At 37.0% G+C, this 14,465-nt stretch overlaps 3 protein-coding genes across 3 annotated transcripts; 1 reads left to right on the plus strand and 2 right to left on the minus strand.

Moving 5' to 3' along the window:
* Nucleotides 1-154: 154 nt before the first annotated feature.
* Nucleotides 155-2,226, minus strand: LOC134673822 (piggyBac transposable element-derived protein 4-like). Its single transcript, XM_063531850.1, has 2 exons — nucleotides 2,094-2,226; nucleotides 155-2,014 (listed from the first exon to the last, which is right to left on the minus strand). Exon 2 carries the CDS (start codon nucleotides 1,856-1,858, stop codon nucleotides 293-295), a length of 1,566 nt encoding a protein of 521 aa, XP_063387920.1. The 5' UTR covers nucleotides 1,859-2,014; nucleotides 2,094-2,226; the 3' UTR covers nucleotides 155-292.
* A 761-nt stretch (nucleotides 2,227-2,987) lies between these two features.
* On the minus strand, nucleotides 2,988-10,659 carry LOC134673938 (PSME3-interacting protein). Its single transcript, XM_063531982.1, has 7 exons — nucleotides 10,473-10,659; nucleotides 9,911-10,009; nucleotides 8,627-8,747; nucleotides 7,561-7,669; nucleotides 6,691-6,785; nucleotides 5,654-5,774; nucleotides 2,988-5,161 (listed from the first exon to the last, which is right to left on the minus strand). Exons 1-7 carry the CDS (start codon nucleotides 10,567-10,569, stop codon nucleotides 5,090-5,092), a joined length of 714 nt encoding a protein of 237 aa, XP_063388052.1. The 5' UTR covers nucleotides 10,570-10,659; the 3' UTR covers nucleotides 2,988-5,089.
* Nucleotides 10,660-11,178: 519 nt separating this feature from the next.
* Nucleotides 11,179-12,892, plus strand: LOC134674041 (guanine nucleotide exchange factor MSS4 homolog). Its single transcript, XM_063532090.1, has 2 exons — nucleotides 11,179-11,430; nucleotides 11,544-12,892. Exons 1-2 carry the CDS (start codon nucleotides 11,308-11,310, stop codon nucleotides 11,781-11,783), a joined length of 363 nt encoding a protein of 120 aa, XP_063388160.1. The 5' UTR covers nucleotides 11,179-11,307; the 3' UTR covers nucleotides 11,784-12,892.
* Nucleotides 12,893-14,465: the final 1,573 nt, after the last annotated feature.

Genomic DNA, 14,465 nt, shown 5'->3' on the forward strand with positions numbered 1-14,465 from the left:
AGTAACGCGAACTACGTATAGTGCGACATGACATAAATCACATAAAATAGTAAAAATTAAATAAAATGGAACTGAAAAATGTCCCTACTAAATTGTTGCCATGTTTAAACATTTAACGTCAAAAACTTGACACTTACGTAGGAATGGGCTGTATTCCTAATAATAATTATTTTCTACAATTTCTTGTCGGACTATAGGCGACCGCCGCGCTCACAAGACGCAGCAATTTCTGTACGGTAGTACCATTATATTCTGTGGTATTAAGCCATTTCTTACTCTATTGGCTTGCCAATTATCTACGAAGTTTCCCTTTCTTCCTAGGTTTCTCTTTATTCAAACATTTAAGCGTGTGGTACTCCTTCCAGCACGGCCCAATGCACAAGCCGACTTGGCACTTGGCACACATGACAGTCACTTGACTGCGGCGGCCAAGCGCTTGGCACCGGTGGCATCGACGCCTACTTCTCCGATTTTTGCCACTTGGCATTTCTGTGTGGGTCGGATAATGGTCGTTTTTACCGTCTAACCTAATCTCGTTACTTCTAGAAACCGGTTGGGCGGTTACCTTGTTAACTCCGTAGCGAACTGCCAAATTTTCAGCTAGGTCATAACGAAAATTCCTATGGCTTATAGGTTTCGAAGTGTTACAGTTCGACTGGTAAAGGACGTAAGCGTTTAGAATGCTGGAGTTTAAAAGTCGACGGAATATCTTGATGTACCATTTGAGACCTCGTTTCCTCTCCATGGTGTAGGACATCTTTTTGTCTTTGTCGACGTTACATTTGTTGTAGTCGTGGAGAGCTAAGGGGATTCTCGGGAGCATGTGACTTAGGCTATTCTGAGCAACTAACACCATATCTGGTTTGTGGTATGTAGATACTATTGTGGTGAGTTCCGCGTCTTTCCAGGATATAATGGATATATCTCCGCTCTGCCAGGAGAGTAACTCGCCTTTCTGTAATCTCTTGTCATCTATATTTTTAATGACTTCAGGGATGAGCGGTCTCTCTTTGTTTATTAAGCCTATGACGTCAGTTCGTCTCGTTTTCAAGTACCGAGTTAAAGGGACTTGTGTGTATGTGGCATCCATAGCCACAGAATGTCCTCTGTCTAAGTATTGCTGCATGAGTTTAAGGGTGGTTTTCGCGTGCGCTCTCTCGTCGGTCCCTCGACCGGTGTCTATGAGGAATTTCAATAAATAACCAGTCCTAGCCTCATAGAGCTCATGCGATTTAAAGCCGAATTGCTCTCGATTCTTAATGCTTCTCTCCCAATTAAACTGACCTTTCCACAGCGGATACGATTCGTTGAGACTCAAATACTGTCCAGGCACGTAAAGATTACTAAATTTCATATTACAGTAATCTATGATAGGTTTAATTTTAGCCAATTTCTTCTCGTTTCCAGTTACTTTAGAAACCAGGAGCGTGTCATTATCAACAAAATGTAAAAATCTAAGGAGCAGCTGAAACCTATTTCTACTCATTAGCGATCTGAAGTTACACATTTCCAATCTGCCCGTCGACCAGTAATCCGCAAGCTTTTCTCTGTGGCAAAACGGCATGAAAATCAAAACGGCGAAGAAAAGATACAACTCCTCAACAGTAGTATCTTTCCACCTAGAAAGTCTTGAAGTGTTCGGTATGCCGCCTTCAGTCTTGCATTTAGGGGTGATAGTTTGCCAGGCGTACTTGTTAGTTTCATCCGCGATCTTCTGCATTATATTTCTGTCCCATATTGATGTGAATAGCTCATATGGGGATTGGGAGTTGATTTTGGAGCCGGGTACGAGGTTGTAAGGTTCCTGTCGGCCGGCGAACGTGCTGAAGTCTTGGGACCAGTAGAAGTTTTGGTTCATACAGTCGTAGGTGTCGAAGGTTTCTTCTGGGGCGGGTTCGAGTTTGAAATTGGCTTGATATTGTACGGAGAGCAGGGACCGTATGAAGTCTTCGTCGTCGGCCTCGCTGCCGGAGTCTACGGATATCACGTTGGGGTCTTTAGGCCTTTTATTTTTCTGGAAAAATATTGATGAACAACAATGATAATACATTTAAATAGGTGAAAGAAAAACGTGACCTTTATAAGTTATTTACCTTGTTTTTATCTCCGACCACATCGCCCTCGTTCGAAGCTTCCCCGTTCTCCTCATCTGGAAATTGCAAAAACTCGTTACAATTATCGCAAAAAGTTAAGGCCCAGTTCGGATTGACTTCAAATTGCGTAGCAAAATGACGTCAATGTAACATTAACTTAACACATTTGCTACAATTGCAGGTTTTTGCAATTTTCATTTGGACCGGTTTCTTATTAACCTTTTAACCGTCGTAGACTGATATATAAGACAAACAAAATCGGGCTCATTTCGCCGCGGTCTGATAAATAAGACGAAACTTCATGATACTTTCTAACTTCATGAACTTTCGATGAAAAATTCTATGGCGGTTAAAAGGTTAAAGATGGTAATATTAGTACTTGATATGGAAACTTTTGATATCTTTTAACGATATTTTATATGAATTAGGTCCTGCTTATGAAAATGCGGAAGCTAATTTTACATTCACTAATGAGTATAGCAACAAATTGTGTATTCCCATTTGTCCCTGCCCCATACGTGACCGCCGCCATACCATGGCCCACACTGGCCACACTGTTAACTGGTAATAAGGACCTTATGCCTTTTGTAATAAGGTCCACCGATGTACAGTTAGGAGTGTTGCTGTATGTACAACAGCCGGGGACAGCTGGGATTGATTCATATGAATGTATCTATTCCCATCTGTGCCCGGCGGGGACAGATGGGAATACACCCATTTATAACGAACAAAAGCTTTTGCCATAGTGGGGTAAAAATATACGTACTTAGTTCAATGTATATTTTACCATACAATAGGAACAAAATTAGGATAAATCGATAAATAATTATTGAAATACGTAAATGGTAAAATTACACAAAACTAAGCATATAACTAAAACAAACAAAACAACAATTACAATAAGATACATTTAATTACATTAAACAGTCTAAATTGTAATAAACCCCCTACAAGCCTTGAACGAGTTACAATTCTAATTTTGTAAACTGCCACTGAATATAATATTACATTAGGAAAACTTCATTATGAACTATAATACTCGTACCACAGCACTTAATTAGCTTATTACTTGAAAATATTTGAACCCGTGATTTTGTATATGTTATTTCCTTTTACGTTCTAATTTTTAGTGATGTGACGATTTTAAATTATTATTGAAAAAGCGAACTATTTTTATATAGTCAGACCGTAAAAAGTCTGCAGCGATTTTGATAGCCCACGCAGTGCAAGTGTATTTTAAACGTCAAACTTCTATGAAATTATGACGTATACATAACACTTACACTGCGTGGGCTATTAAATCCGCTGCAGACTTTGTTTGGTGCGACTCTAGACAAATGAATAAAATTTACCGGTAATGTCTTAATGGCAAAGAAATCGTTCCCCATAGTTGTTGTAAATGGCGTTACTTTATAAGTATTAGTCCAATCATAGAGTAATAAGTATCCGTACTTCAGTTTTCTTACCAAAACGCGCGTTATTTCGTAGCCGACATCTAGCGTCAAGTTATGCAAAAATATTTTGCATAATGTCAATACCCAGAGAGGAAATGGGGACTGCGTAAGAAGCGGCCGTCCCCTTTCCTCTCAAAGCAGCCTTTGAACTAATAATTTACTCCATAAGAGTAGTAGCTCCGTCGAAAATCCCACAAAATAAGGGCAACACCCGTTGAGGAGTCTTTTCAAAAGGGCTTATTTCTCTATGAACAACATACAAAAGTAAGTCCTTGTGAAAAGACACTTCTCAGTTGTAATACCAACATTACTTAGTAAATAAGTACGGCAATGTTTGGAAATACACTAAATCGCTGGCCCAATATTACAGGATTCTATGTTTCACTTTTATCGAACTGAAATTTGAACATTGTCATAGTGACATTAAGTAGAATTTCAACTATCTTGAAAATGTAACATAGAACCCTGTAATATTGGGCTTGCGAAATGACACCATTTATAACAATGAGGAATGACGCTTTTTGATAATGATTACCAGACTATATTATTGACTCCTCTTCAATATTATATTATTTTTAAGTTTTATGAATTAAAAATAATAAGAACATAATTTAACTAAGTATATCAAAATGTAATTGTCTCGACCGGACTTTTTGCTCAAAATTTTTTATCAAACGGTTATTGTAATTTAGTAAAAAGCTTAAACCGTTAAATTTTATTCAACAATAAATTTAGTCATTAGATAAATTCAATCCGGTCCTGCGTCTAGGACTGACGAGTTTTTAAAACGTTTACGCAAAATTTCATAAAACCACTAAATTTCATGTATAATCCTTAACAAAGTTTAATTTTTCGGCGAAATTGAGTTAAAGTCGATTTCAGCTGAAATTGTTATCCTAATTCATCGCTTGCACAGATGTTGTGCATAATTGTTTTCCATCGTATATTCTCGGAAACGTTCGTATTTGTCATGCTACTTCAGTCAAACTCTGTACTTTTTGTACCGAGACTGACTGAAATAGCAAGACACATACAGGCCTATTCGGATTTAGAGATAATCACGATTTAGAGATCAACTAGATCTACATTAGATATCGACTAGATGTGACTTGGATATCTAAGTCATAACTTGTCGAAATCGTTCAAGAGGACCTCCAGAATCGCGGAAACGTCAAATTCGACATATCTATCTTACAAATATCTTTAAAGTATCCATATCGTAACTTGTTGAAGTCTAGTAGAAATCTAATTCATTTCCGAATCGGTTCGTACGTTTCCCTGAAATTACGATGGAAAATAATTATGCACTACATCTGTGCAGATTCCTTCAGCCCATTTACTTGCAGCACCAGCACTGCACTTCACCGCCTAAGTAAGGGCTGATTTAGACGGCGCGCAAACTAGAATGCTATTTTAGTTACATTGCGGACTTATTGGTTACGTCTAATTCAACCGACCGATCAAAACCCGCAATGTAAGAGACTTGCATGTAAGTTCTCACATCGTCTAAATGAGCCCTAAGAATAGTAATATTATGCGCTTCTAACTTTTCTCCTTGTGCTTGTCGGTGGACGGCCGCCGGCCGAGCAGGTCGCGCTTGCAGCATTTGTCCTCCTGAAGCAACCATCACACACTTAATCAAGCTGTTGTCTTTTGAGGTACGGAACCCTAAAAAGCTAGCTCCCAAGAGAGTAAAATGGACTTTAGCTCCCGCTACACATGTGTGGAATAGCGCGCTTACCGAGCAAGTGTGATGAAAACAATTACCTACATCTAAAGCCATACCATTATCATTACTTACACAATTTGTTGCATAATGTTTAGATAAATACTTACCTACTTACTCCATATACCTAAGATGGACTAATTACCTACCTAACTATTATATATTATACCCAAGAACTGATGTAAAAAGTAATGAAATAAATGCATTTGTATTTGTATTTTGTAATTTTTTTTTTTGACAAATATAAAGATTCATTCTTAACGCGCTACAAGTCTCAATTACCCAATAATCATTTGTATTAAGCTGGACTATGAAGGGGGGCTTCTTATATTCTGAACATTTCTTTCACTTTGCCGTAGTTTCATAAAAAGTGAACTTACTGGTTCGCTGTCGCTAGAGTCCCCGGTGTCGCTGGAGGAGTCCGTGCCGTAGTGTCGCAGCCCGGGCAGGACTCCCACGCACCGCATCGCTCCTATTTCAGCCCCTTCGGTGGAAGGCACACTGGAAAACAATAGTAGTTTGTGTTACAAGGGATCAAAATGATATATTTCCGTCAAGGGCGTACATTGAATCCTGAATAAAGCGACGGATTCTACAATTGTAGAATCCCGTACGTAGTGAGGGATTCTAAAGTAGAATCCTGAGCGTAATCAGGGATTCAAGTGTTAACGCCCAAGACGAAATAATTTTGATACCGTGTGACACATACTGCTTTTCACATCAACTATGAGGAAAATAAAGAAATCTTAGTGTTGACACGATCTGATGCTTAAACAGATTATTTAAGCTAAAAAAATTATGTACAAAAAAATTTAAAAATAGTGTGCTTGAACAGAAAAGTGCTACTTTGGTCCCTCCCAGCAGGGAGGAAAAGTGCCACTTTGATCCCTCCTAGCAGGGAAGAAAAAGCTCTTTTCCGAATAGGTGGTGTGAAAAGATATTGTCTCTATGCATGTATGCACATGCATGATTGGATTTAACCTTTTGAACGCCAAACGGCGCATCCATTTGCCGTGCCTCTGACGTCACGGGGGTAAAATATAGTTTTGTGAATAAATAATGCCAACCTAAAAGTGGGGTGTTTTTCAGTAGATTTCCATCAAAAAACGATCGACGTCAAATGCCGTCTTTGGCGTCGTTGTCACCATTTTGCGTTGACGTCAATTGCCGTCTGTGGCGTTCAAAAGGTTAAAAATGTGAAGGTCAAGTTTAAGTTTTCAATTTATGTCAGCAGATGACAGACCCTCCTACACGCAAGGTATCTATTTGTCCTTGGCAGTTGACATATAAGACAAATATCACGAAGAATTGACCTTATGGATGGACCTTGGTTTTGCTATGGATACGTCCCGCCACAGGACCTGCGATACAGTTTTGCCTGCAACAAATTTCTTCTAGTAAATGAGGTTTTAGTTACCTGTCTGTAACATTGGCGTTAGTTTTGGCCGGCGGGGGCACAGGGGCGCCTTTTTCTGCCTCCAACTCGCTCGCTTTACGTTTCCTCACCACCACCTATGACAACAATAGTTGACTCTACATTCACAAATTGAAAGGAACAATGAATTTCTGTGAAATTTAAATCTCGATACATGATACTTGTAATGTTTGCAGGTACCACCACGCTCCGCAATTGTTGCACCATTTAGGGTCCTGGCTAAATTGGTGTTCAGTACTTACGCTATAGAATTTCCAATTTAGCAAGAACCCTAAATGGCATAACAATCCCGTGTGATGACTGCCTCGATACATGGTAATATTGGTAATGTATACATACCAAGGGTACCCGTTGTGACTATGTATCATTTTAACATCTTATATGACACGATAAACAATGAACGAATTCTTAGGGCTCATTTAGACGATGCGAGAACTCGCATGCGAGTTTCATTACATTGCGGTTTTTGATCGGTCGGTTGCGGATTGGATGTAACCAACAGTCCGCAATGTAACTAAAATCGCGTGCGAGTTCGCGCGGCCGTCTAAGGGCTCATTTAGACGATGAGAACTCGCATGCGAGTTTCATTACATTGCGGTTTTTGATAGATCGGTTGAATTGGACGTAACCAACAGTCCGCAATGTAAGTAAAATCGCATGCGAGTTCGCGCGCCGTCTAAGTTCTCATTTAGACGATGAGAACTCGCATGCGAGTTTCATTACATTGCGGTTTTTGATAGATCGGTTGAATTGGACGTAACCAACAGTCCGCAATGTAACTAAAATCGCATGCGAGTTCGCGCGCCGACTAAATCAGCCCTTATTCTTAATGGTAGTGTAACGCGAGCATACCCCTTGCAGTTTGTTCTTCTGTTGCTGCGCGGGAGTGGTGCGCGCCGGCGCGAGCTGCGCGCGCAGCCTCGTCAGCTCCTCGCTCTCGGCCAATGTTGACACGCGCTCTCTGGTACAACATAAACGTGTGATTGACGTAGAATAGAATCAGTTATTGCATATCACAAACCAGGGGCCGATTGCATATCAAACTACAACTAATATTACAAGCGGAACTCCTTTTCTAATTTCACTTATTAAATAAGGAGTTCCGCTTGTAATATTAGTTGTAGTTTGTTATGCAATCGGCCCAAGGTGGTACATAATTATTGGGTTAGTTTAAGTGACGCCCTGTTAAGACACAGTAACATATACCTATAATACAGTTAAGTAAAACTACTAAACTAGCTTAACAATTTTAATCATTTACAATTTTCATATCATATTATGAAATAATTTTAATCATATTTTTCGTTCGTGTATTTCTATACATACTCATATAGATATTTATCTATATGAGTATGTATATACCGTCACCTAGTACTCATGGTACAAGCTTTGCTTAGTTTGGGGCTAAGTTGATCTACATAAGATGTCCCCTAATATTTATTCATAATATATTTATTTTTTATTAATGTGCTACTATGAGACCATGTTCTTATTTATAAATAAGTGCTTTTATAGTGTAAAAGACTGAATGTATTTATATATACATATAGAAAACACTGATGACTCAGGAACAAATATCTGTGTTCATCACACAAATAATTGCCCTTACTGGGATTCAAACCAATGACCCACTATACTTCGTTTTTTTTAGCATTAGAAATTAGGTAAACAATCTTGATGTGTCTTTTAATTGAAAAACACATTTTAAAAATAAGTTACGGCAAATATGTAACAATTATGAATCTAATACGATCATTTATATTCTTCTGCTTTCATAAGTAATAGTTTTTGATTTTTAAAAAGCGTTTTTCAATTAAAAGACATGCCAAGATCGCTTACCTTCTTTCAAGTTCTTTCTAATGCTAAAAAAACGAACTATAGGCCAGACTGGTAGTTCAGTAATAAAATAATCTAGTACCTAAACTCCTGCATCTCCTTCTGTTCCTGCAGGGAGATCTGCTGCGCCGCCTTGGCCTTGCTGCGCTCCACCAGGTCCAGGAAACCCACCTCGTCGTCATCCAGCCCTCGGATCATGTTTTCTGGTTATAAGTTACATCATTATTGTCTTTTTAAATTTATTAGCACTAAGCAACGCCCTATGTAATGGTAGGTACTTTATGTATGAAAGTGTAATTTTGAAATAATGTCAAATAAAATACTAGAAAAATACCATTAATGATAATATTGATTAAATAAATAAAATAAAATAAAATAAAAAAGCCCTTTATTCATTGTAAAAAGCTTTTTTTTTTTTTTTTTTTTTTTTTTTTTTTTTTTTTTTTTTTTTTTTTTTTTTTTTTTTTTTTTTTTTTCCTTCGCTGTCCATCCGTCCGTCTGTCTGTCACCAGGCTGTATCTCAGGAACCGTCATAGCTAGACAGTTGAAATTTTCACAGATGATGTATTTCTGTTGCCGCTATAACAACAAATACTAAAAACAGAATAAAATGAAGATTTAAATGGGGCTCCCATACAACAAACGTGATTTTTGACCAAAGTTAAGCAACGTCGGGAGTGGTCGGTACTTGGATGGGTGACCGTTTTTTTTGCATTATGGTACGGAATAGAGATGCAACGGATAGTTGTTTGGCCGGATACCGGATATTCGGCCAGCGGAACTATACCAACATTTCAGGTTTTCAGGTGCGCACTCCGCAGGTTTGACCTGTTTCCTAGTGAACGTTCGCGCGGACTCATTTCTAGGTTCGAAATGAGTGCGCGTGCAAGTTCAATGCAATGATTAAATTGTTTTATGATAATAAACAAGTACGATTATGACCGTGTCTGTTTCTTAAATCCAATTTGTTTACTCCAAAATCGAGCAATGTTACTATCCGGTATCCGGCCGGATAGTAGATCACTATCCGGTATCCGGCCAGATAGTAAAATAATGGCCGGATAGGCCGGATACCGGATATTAACCGGATATCCGGTGCATCTCTAGTACGGAACCCTTCATGCGCGAGTCCAACTCGCACTTGCCCGGTTTTTTTTAAATACTTCCACTTAACTGAAGATATGTCCTAAGTATATATGTATTGAATACCCAACTGGCGTGAAGTGGCGCAGAATAGGGCAGAATGGCGCTCTCTTGTGTCAGAGGCCAAGATCCTCTTTGGGTCACTGAGCCAGTGATGTATGTATGTATGTAACTGAAGATATGTATATGTATATTTATACTGAAGGTAAACATTGTAACATACTTAGTTTGTGGGCCTCCTCATATTCAGCGTCTTTCCTCATCTTCTGTTCCTCAAGGCGCTGGTACAGAGGCCTGGTGTCATACGGCTCTTCTGGGGCCTCTGTAAGGACATTAACTTGGATTATCAAAGCATTGACACACTATACAATACAGTACTAATACTCTATCTTGCACGCCTCAAAAGAAGAAAATATAATACAGAATGAAAACAACACAAATAGAGAATAGATATTATCGCTATAAAGCGATCTCCCAACCTTTGAAGTTTTGATGCTGGCTTTTAGGAAAAAATAATAGCGTTTAAAAGTAGCAATTATTACATTTTTAACCGGATTGATCACTCATTATTGTTGCATTGATAAAGAAATTACGCACGCAAATAATATGACGTTTACCTTTTACAAACCTAACAGCTTAAGGGTTTGTTACAATACTCGGAATAACACTATAGCATTGAAGACCGTTTGACTTGCACTTTAAAATAATAACACGCAGAAATATTATCTTCATCAATAACAAATACACTGAAGTCGCATCAAAACAATATCGGTAAGCTAGTTTACCTTTGGGTTGGTCTTCAGTTCGAACTTTGTCCCATTCCTCTTGGCGACGTCGTCTCTGCTCCAATATTTCGGATTCAGATATAAATCCAGAACTCATTGTCCTTAATTTTAACAAAGAAATTGATAAATTAAAGCAGTACAACGAATTTCTTTATTTCAGTATTGCTATGGTATTGCTAACCTAACTTTTTTTTTTACTCCTCGACGATGTTATTCAATTGATTACGTTTATGGGTATTGCTACAAATATAACAATGATAGTAGTAAGATGGTATATACACTGAAGTAATAATTCTCCTGGTTGAAATTATGTTTACAGTGTGCATGTTAATATTGATATGTTAGGATTTAAAGTTTCACTTTTGTATTATTTATTTTATAGTGACAAAAATATTAAAATCATAAAATCGGAACAATCTTCATGAATATCAATCAATAGCGTTTACAAAGTCTGTTTGAAATGTAATTATAGGTTTAGTGATTCTAATCACAAAATGTTTCAGCTTATGCATTTTTATTAATTGGAATAAGTATCATCTAAACAATCATATAATAAATTACAAGTTATGTTTACATTTTGAATCCAAAAGTATCTATTTGTATGTGTTTTAGACATGTTTTATTAATTCTTCGTGGTGTAACAGCTATCTCTTTAAATTTTCAGTCAATTTCCTTTCAGCTGTCACTGTCATTAACATGTAATTTGCTCTCAAGTTCACGTCGAAGTGTGTCGTACCGGTTGGGAATTATTACAATAACTAATTTATTTGCATAAAACTTTTGAACAAGGCCAAATTGTAATTGCACTGCTATTTCGACACATAAATCCCTTAACATGGCTGACGTAGAAAACAAGGAAGATCTCGTTGAAGACGGAAAAAACAAAATGAATGTTAAATGCAAATTCTGCAGTTCTAAAATTCTAGACAAGAAATCTGCGAATTATATCACGCAAGAGGTACATATAACGTTTCAGCTTTCTATTGTTACATGTTTTCGGTGAAATTAGTAATGTTTTTACACCAACAAGTTCAAATTTATGATTTAAAACTTGTACATCTCGTTTTACAGATGGCTCTGCCTCTAATGCAGCAAGACAACAACCGTAAGGAGGGTGAGATACAGAACGAAACAGTGAACGAGTTCTATCACGTAGAAAACATGTATACATTCGAAAATATTGGTTTTACACACACCGTTGACAACTACAAATACCTGAGCTGCGCAGACTGCGACGCTGGGCCGGTGGGCTACTATGACATGAATACTAAGCATAGCTACGTGGCGTTGTCAAGAATTGTACATTCCTAGATAGTTCTTTATTTAGATTAGACGCTAATATTATTAAAATCTTGAAATTGATATGGAGAGGATATCAAAAGTATGCTTGTGATTGGAGCTTGTACATATGTTACCAAGGATTATTTTTTCCATGGCCACATTCTTTTATTGAACAAGCGACTAGATTACCTACTTAAGTGGGACTTATGGTGACCAGAAAAATTGGAGATAAAATATTAACTCTATAAACTAATATAAAATAATACTCTACAATAAATACTAACTATTTAAAGAGTTCATATTTACAAGCAGTCAAATTTTAAAAACAATTTAAATAAAATTGCAAAGATTTTTGCCATACCTGCATTATATTATGTTGGACATCCAATTAACCCCAAAAATATGTCATAGCTTATGAATATGAATATAAAACAATAGCAATGGTATTTTATTTATTTAAGCCTTTATTTTTCCTTAAATAGTATTTAATTATGATGTTATTTTGCTATATTAAGGACCCCTTAGGGGTATAGGCCTCCTCCAAATCTTTCCACCTTTTTCGGTCTTTTGCCGTGATCAGCCAATTTTCTCCGGCTGTGGCTATGATGTCCTTGGACCATCTTGTTATGGGTTTTCCCGCCTTCCTTTTGCCATGGGGTCCTGGCCACTTTGTGACTTTGTTGGTCCATCTGTCATCTGTCAATAGCAATGGTACCATACAGATACTCTATGCCATTTTATTTTCTTTTTAAAATGTAGAACTTTTTGAAGCCAAATCATTGCAACAGTCCTGAGATGTCAAGGCAAATATTTCCTGCCACCTTTAGGATTCATTTATATGGTGCGAGAACTCGCATGCGATTTTCATTACACCGCATTATTTGATCAGTCAGCTTAACGGTTCGCAATGTAACTAAAATCGCATGCGAGTTCGCTAGTTGTCTAAATAAGCCCTTATTATTCATTTACACTAGTCTTATCAAATATTTACTATTGCTTTCCAATTTGCTTATATAAGTTCAACAATTATTAATAGCTAGGTTATGAACTGCTTTGTATGGAGCACGATTTGAGCTTATTGCTTACTGATCAATATAATTTTTGTATGTTTTTCTGTATGTAAATATACTTTTATGCATAATTCTGAATTTTATTACTGATGATGATGATGATGATGCTCTCCTGACCGATTTCGGCCCCAGCGACTGTGTGCTCTGGACTAGGCAATTTTTAGCTCGTGTTATTAGAGTGTAGCTGATCCACTCTCTGATGCGCTCTTAGGTGGCTCACGTACCCTATCTTCTTGCTAAATACTCGAGCGCATTTTGGGCACGTCAGCACACCACCTACATAGTTGTAGGAAATTGAGGTTGGCGGCCGAGCCTTAAGCTCATCACGTTTTTTTTTCAGCAAAGTCGAATGCACAGGAAGGTTTTCTCTAATGGTGGCGGACACAAATTAAACAATCCTCTGTCATGCACAATTTATTATTATATCATAGTAGAATGTTAATATCACACAACGACTGTAAATTACTGAATTCGGAGTTGAGGATTAAATTAAAATTATTTAGGACGACACAGGTGACTTACATCTTAAGGCGCTATAGATGTGAAAAAAGGAGAATTAGTCTATGGTCACCTAGCTTTTTATAAGGAAGGAGCATAGACAACAATGAAAAAATTTATTTTTCTAACACTCCTCCTTATATGCTCCTGTAATAAAAAGCTCCGTGATATACAGGTACATACATGTTAATAAAATCAATAAAGGAAGAAACAAAATTTCAAATGTGAATGAATGCACTAACATTCGATACATTTCAATTTTAAACCCTTTACAAAACATATATGTCTCTCAATACACAAAGGCTTATAGTAAATACATCAGCAAGCACTATTTGTAGATAAATACAAAAACATTAATTATTATCCTGTATCGCAAAACAATATGTTAAGTTCTTTTATTATGGGAATATTCTAAGTCTAATAACAACTTATGAGCACTGTCATTAATATGTACATGATAACATCAAAATGTTTGTCAATTATTTCGGACAAGAAATTCTTAACAAAACAGATATCTTTACATACATGGCAATATACTCAAATTCACATATTCACCAATTCATAACATAGCCAGTATATCTGCGATCTAACCAGTCATCTGCTTAATCACTATTGGCATAAGCTACATTATCTAAATCATTACTTCTTTGAAAACAAAGACCATAATTTAGAATTCCAGCTAAATATTTAAGAACCCGTTTAGCGACATGCCAATGACTCTAGTCGAAAAACATTGCTGACTGTACTATACAAAATCAGCTGACTGCAAGCGTAAGATACATCCGAGTGGGTGCACAGTAGTAATAAGTACATAAGTGGCTCTAAAAGCTGTCTGGATTAAAATTACTCATCTTGTAAATACAGCTTATCAGATTCATCCAGCTTGCAGTTTACTGGCAATAGAGTAGATACAGATTTACAATTACTCATGTAAAATTTAGCCAAAATGCGCCTTATGAAACTGATCTAATACAGTGATATTATATGTTACAGTTACTTTCATACCAAGACAATCCTTAAACATCCTTTAAAATTGAATTTCAAAGTTAGTCTTTAAAAATGAAAGCAGTTCATTAATACAGCCGTTGATAGATACAAATGCTAAGAAAAATATTTAAACCTTTGTTATTTCTTAGCATAGAGA

Source organism: Cydia fagiglandana, chromosome 19 (assembly GCF_963556715.1).
Source record: "Cydia fagiglandana chromosome 19, ilCydFagi1.1, whole genome shotgun sequence".
Lineage (NCBI taxonomy): Eukaryota > Metazoa > Arthropoda > Insecta > Lepidoptera > Tortricidae > Cydia > Cydia fagiglandana.

Bases quoted from the DNA above. Each gene is read 5' to 3' on its own strand.
- LOC134674041 (XM_063532090.1), top strand. From the start codon at position 11,308: ATGGCTGACGTAGAAAACAAGGAAGATCTCGTTGAAGACGGAAAAAAC. The intron at 11,431-11,543 runs GTACATATAACG...CTCGTTTTACAG, and splicing joins CGAATTATATCACGCAAGAG to ATGGCTCTGCCTCTAATGCA.
- LOC134673822 (XM_063531850.1), bottom strand. From the start codon at position 1,858: ATGAACCAAAACTTCTACTGGTCCCAAGACTTCAGCACGTTCGCCGGC.
- LOC134673938 (XM_063531982.1), bottom strand. From the start codon at position 10,569: ATGAGTTCTGGATTTATATCTGAATCCGAAATATTGGAGCAGAGACGA. The intron at 8,748-9,910 runs GTATGTTACAAT...ACTTATAACCAG, and splicing joins TGAGGAGGCCCACAAACTAA to AAAACATGATCCGAGGGCTG. The intron at 5,775-6,690 runs GTAACTAAAACC...ATTGTTTTCCAG, and splicing joins AACGCCAATGTTACAGACAG to TGTGCCTTCCACCGAAGGGG.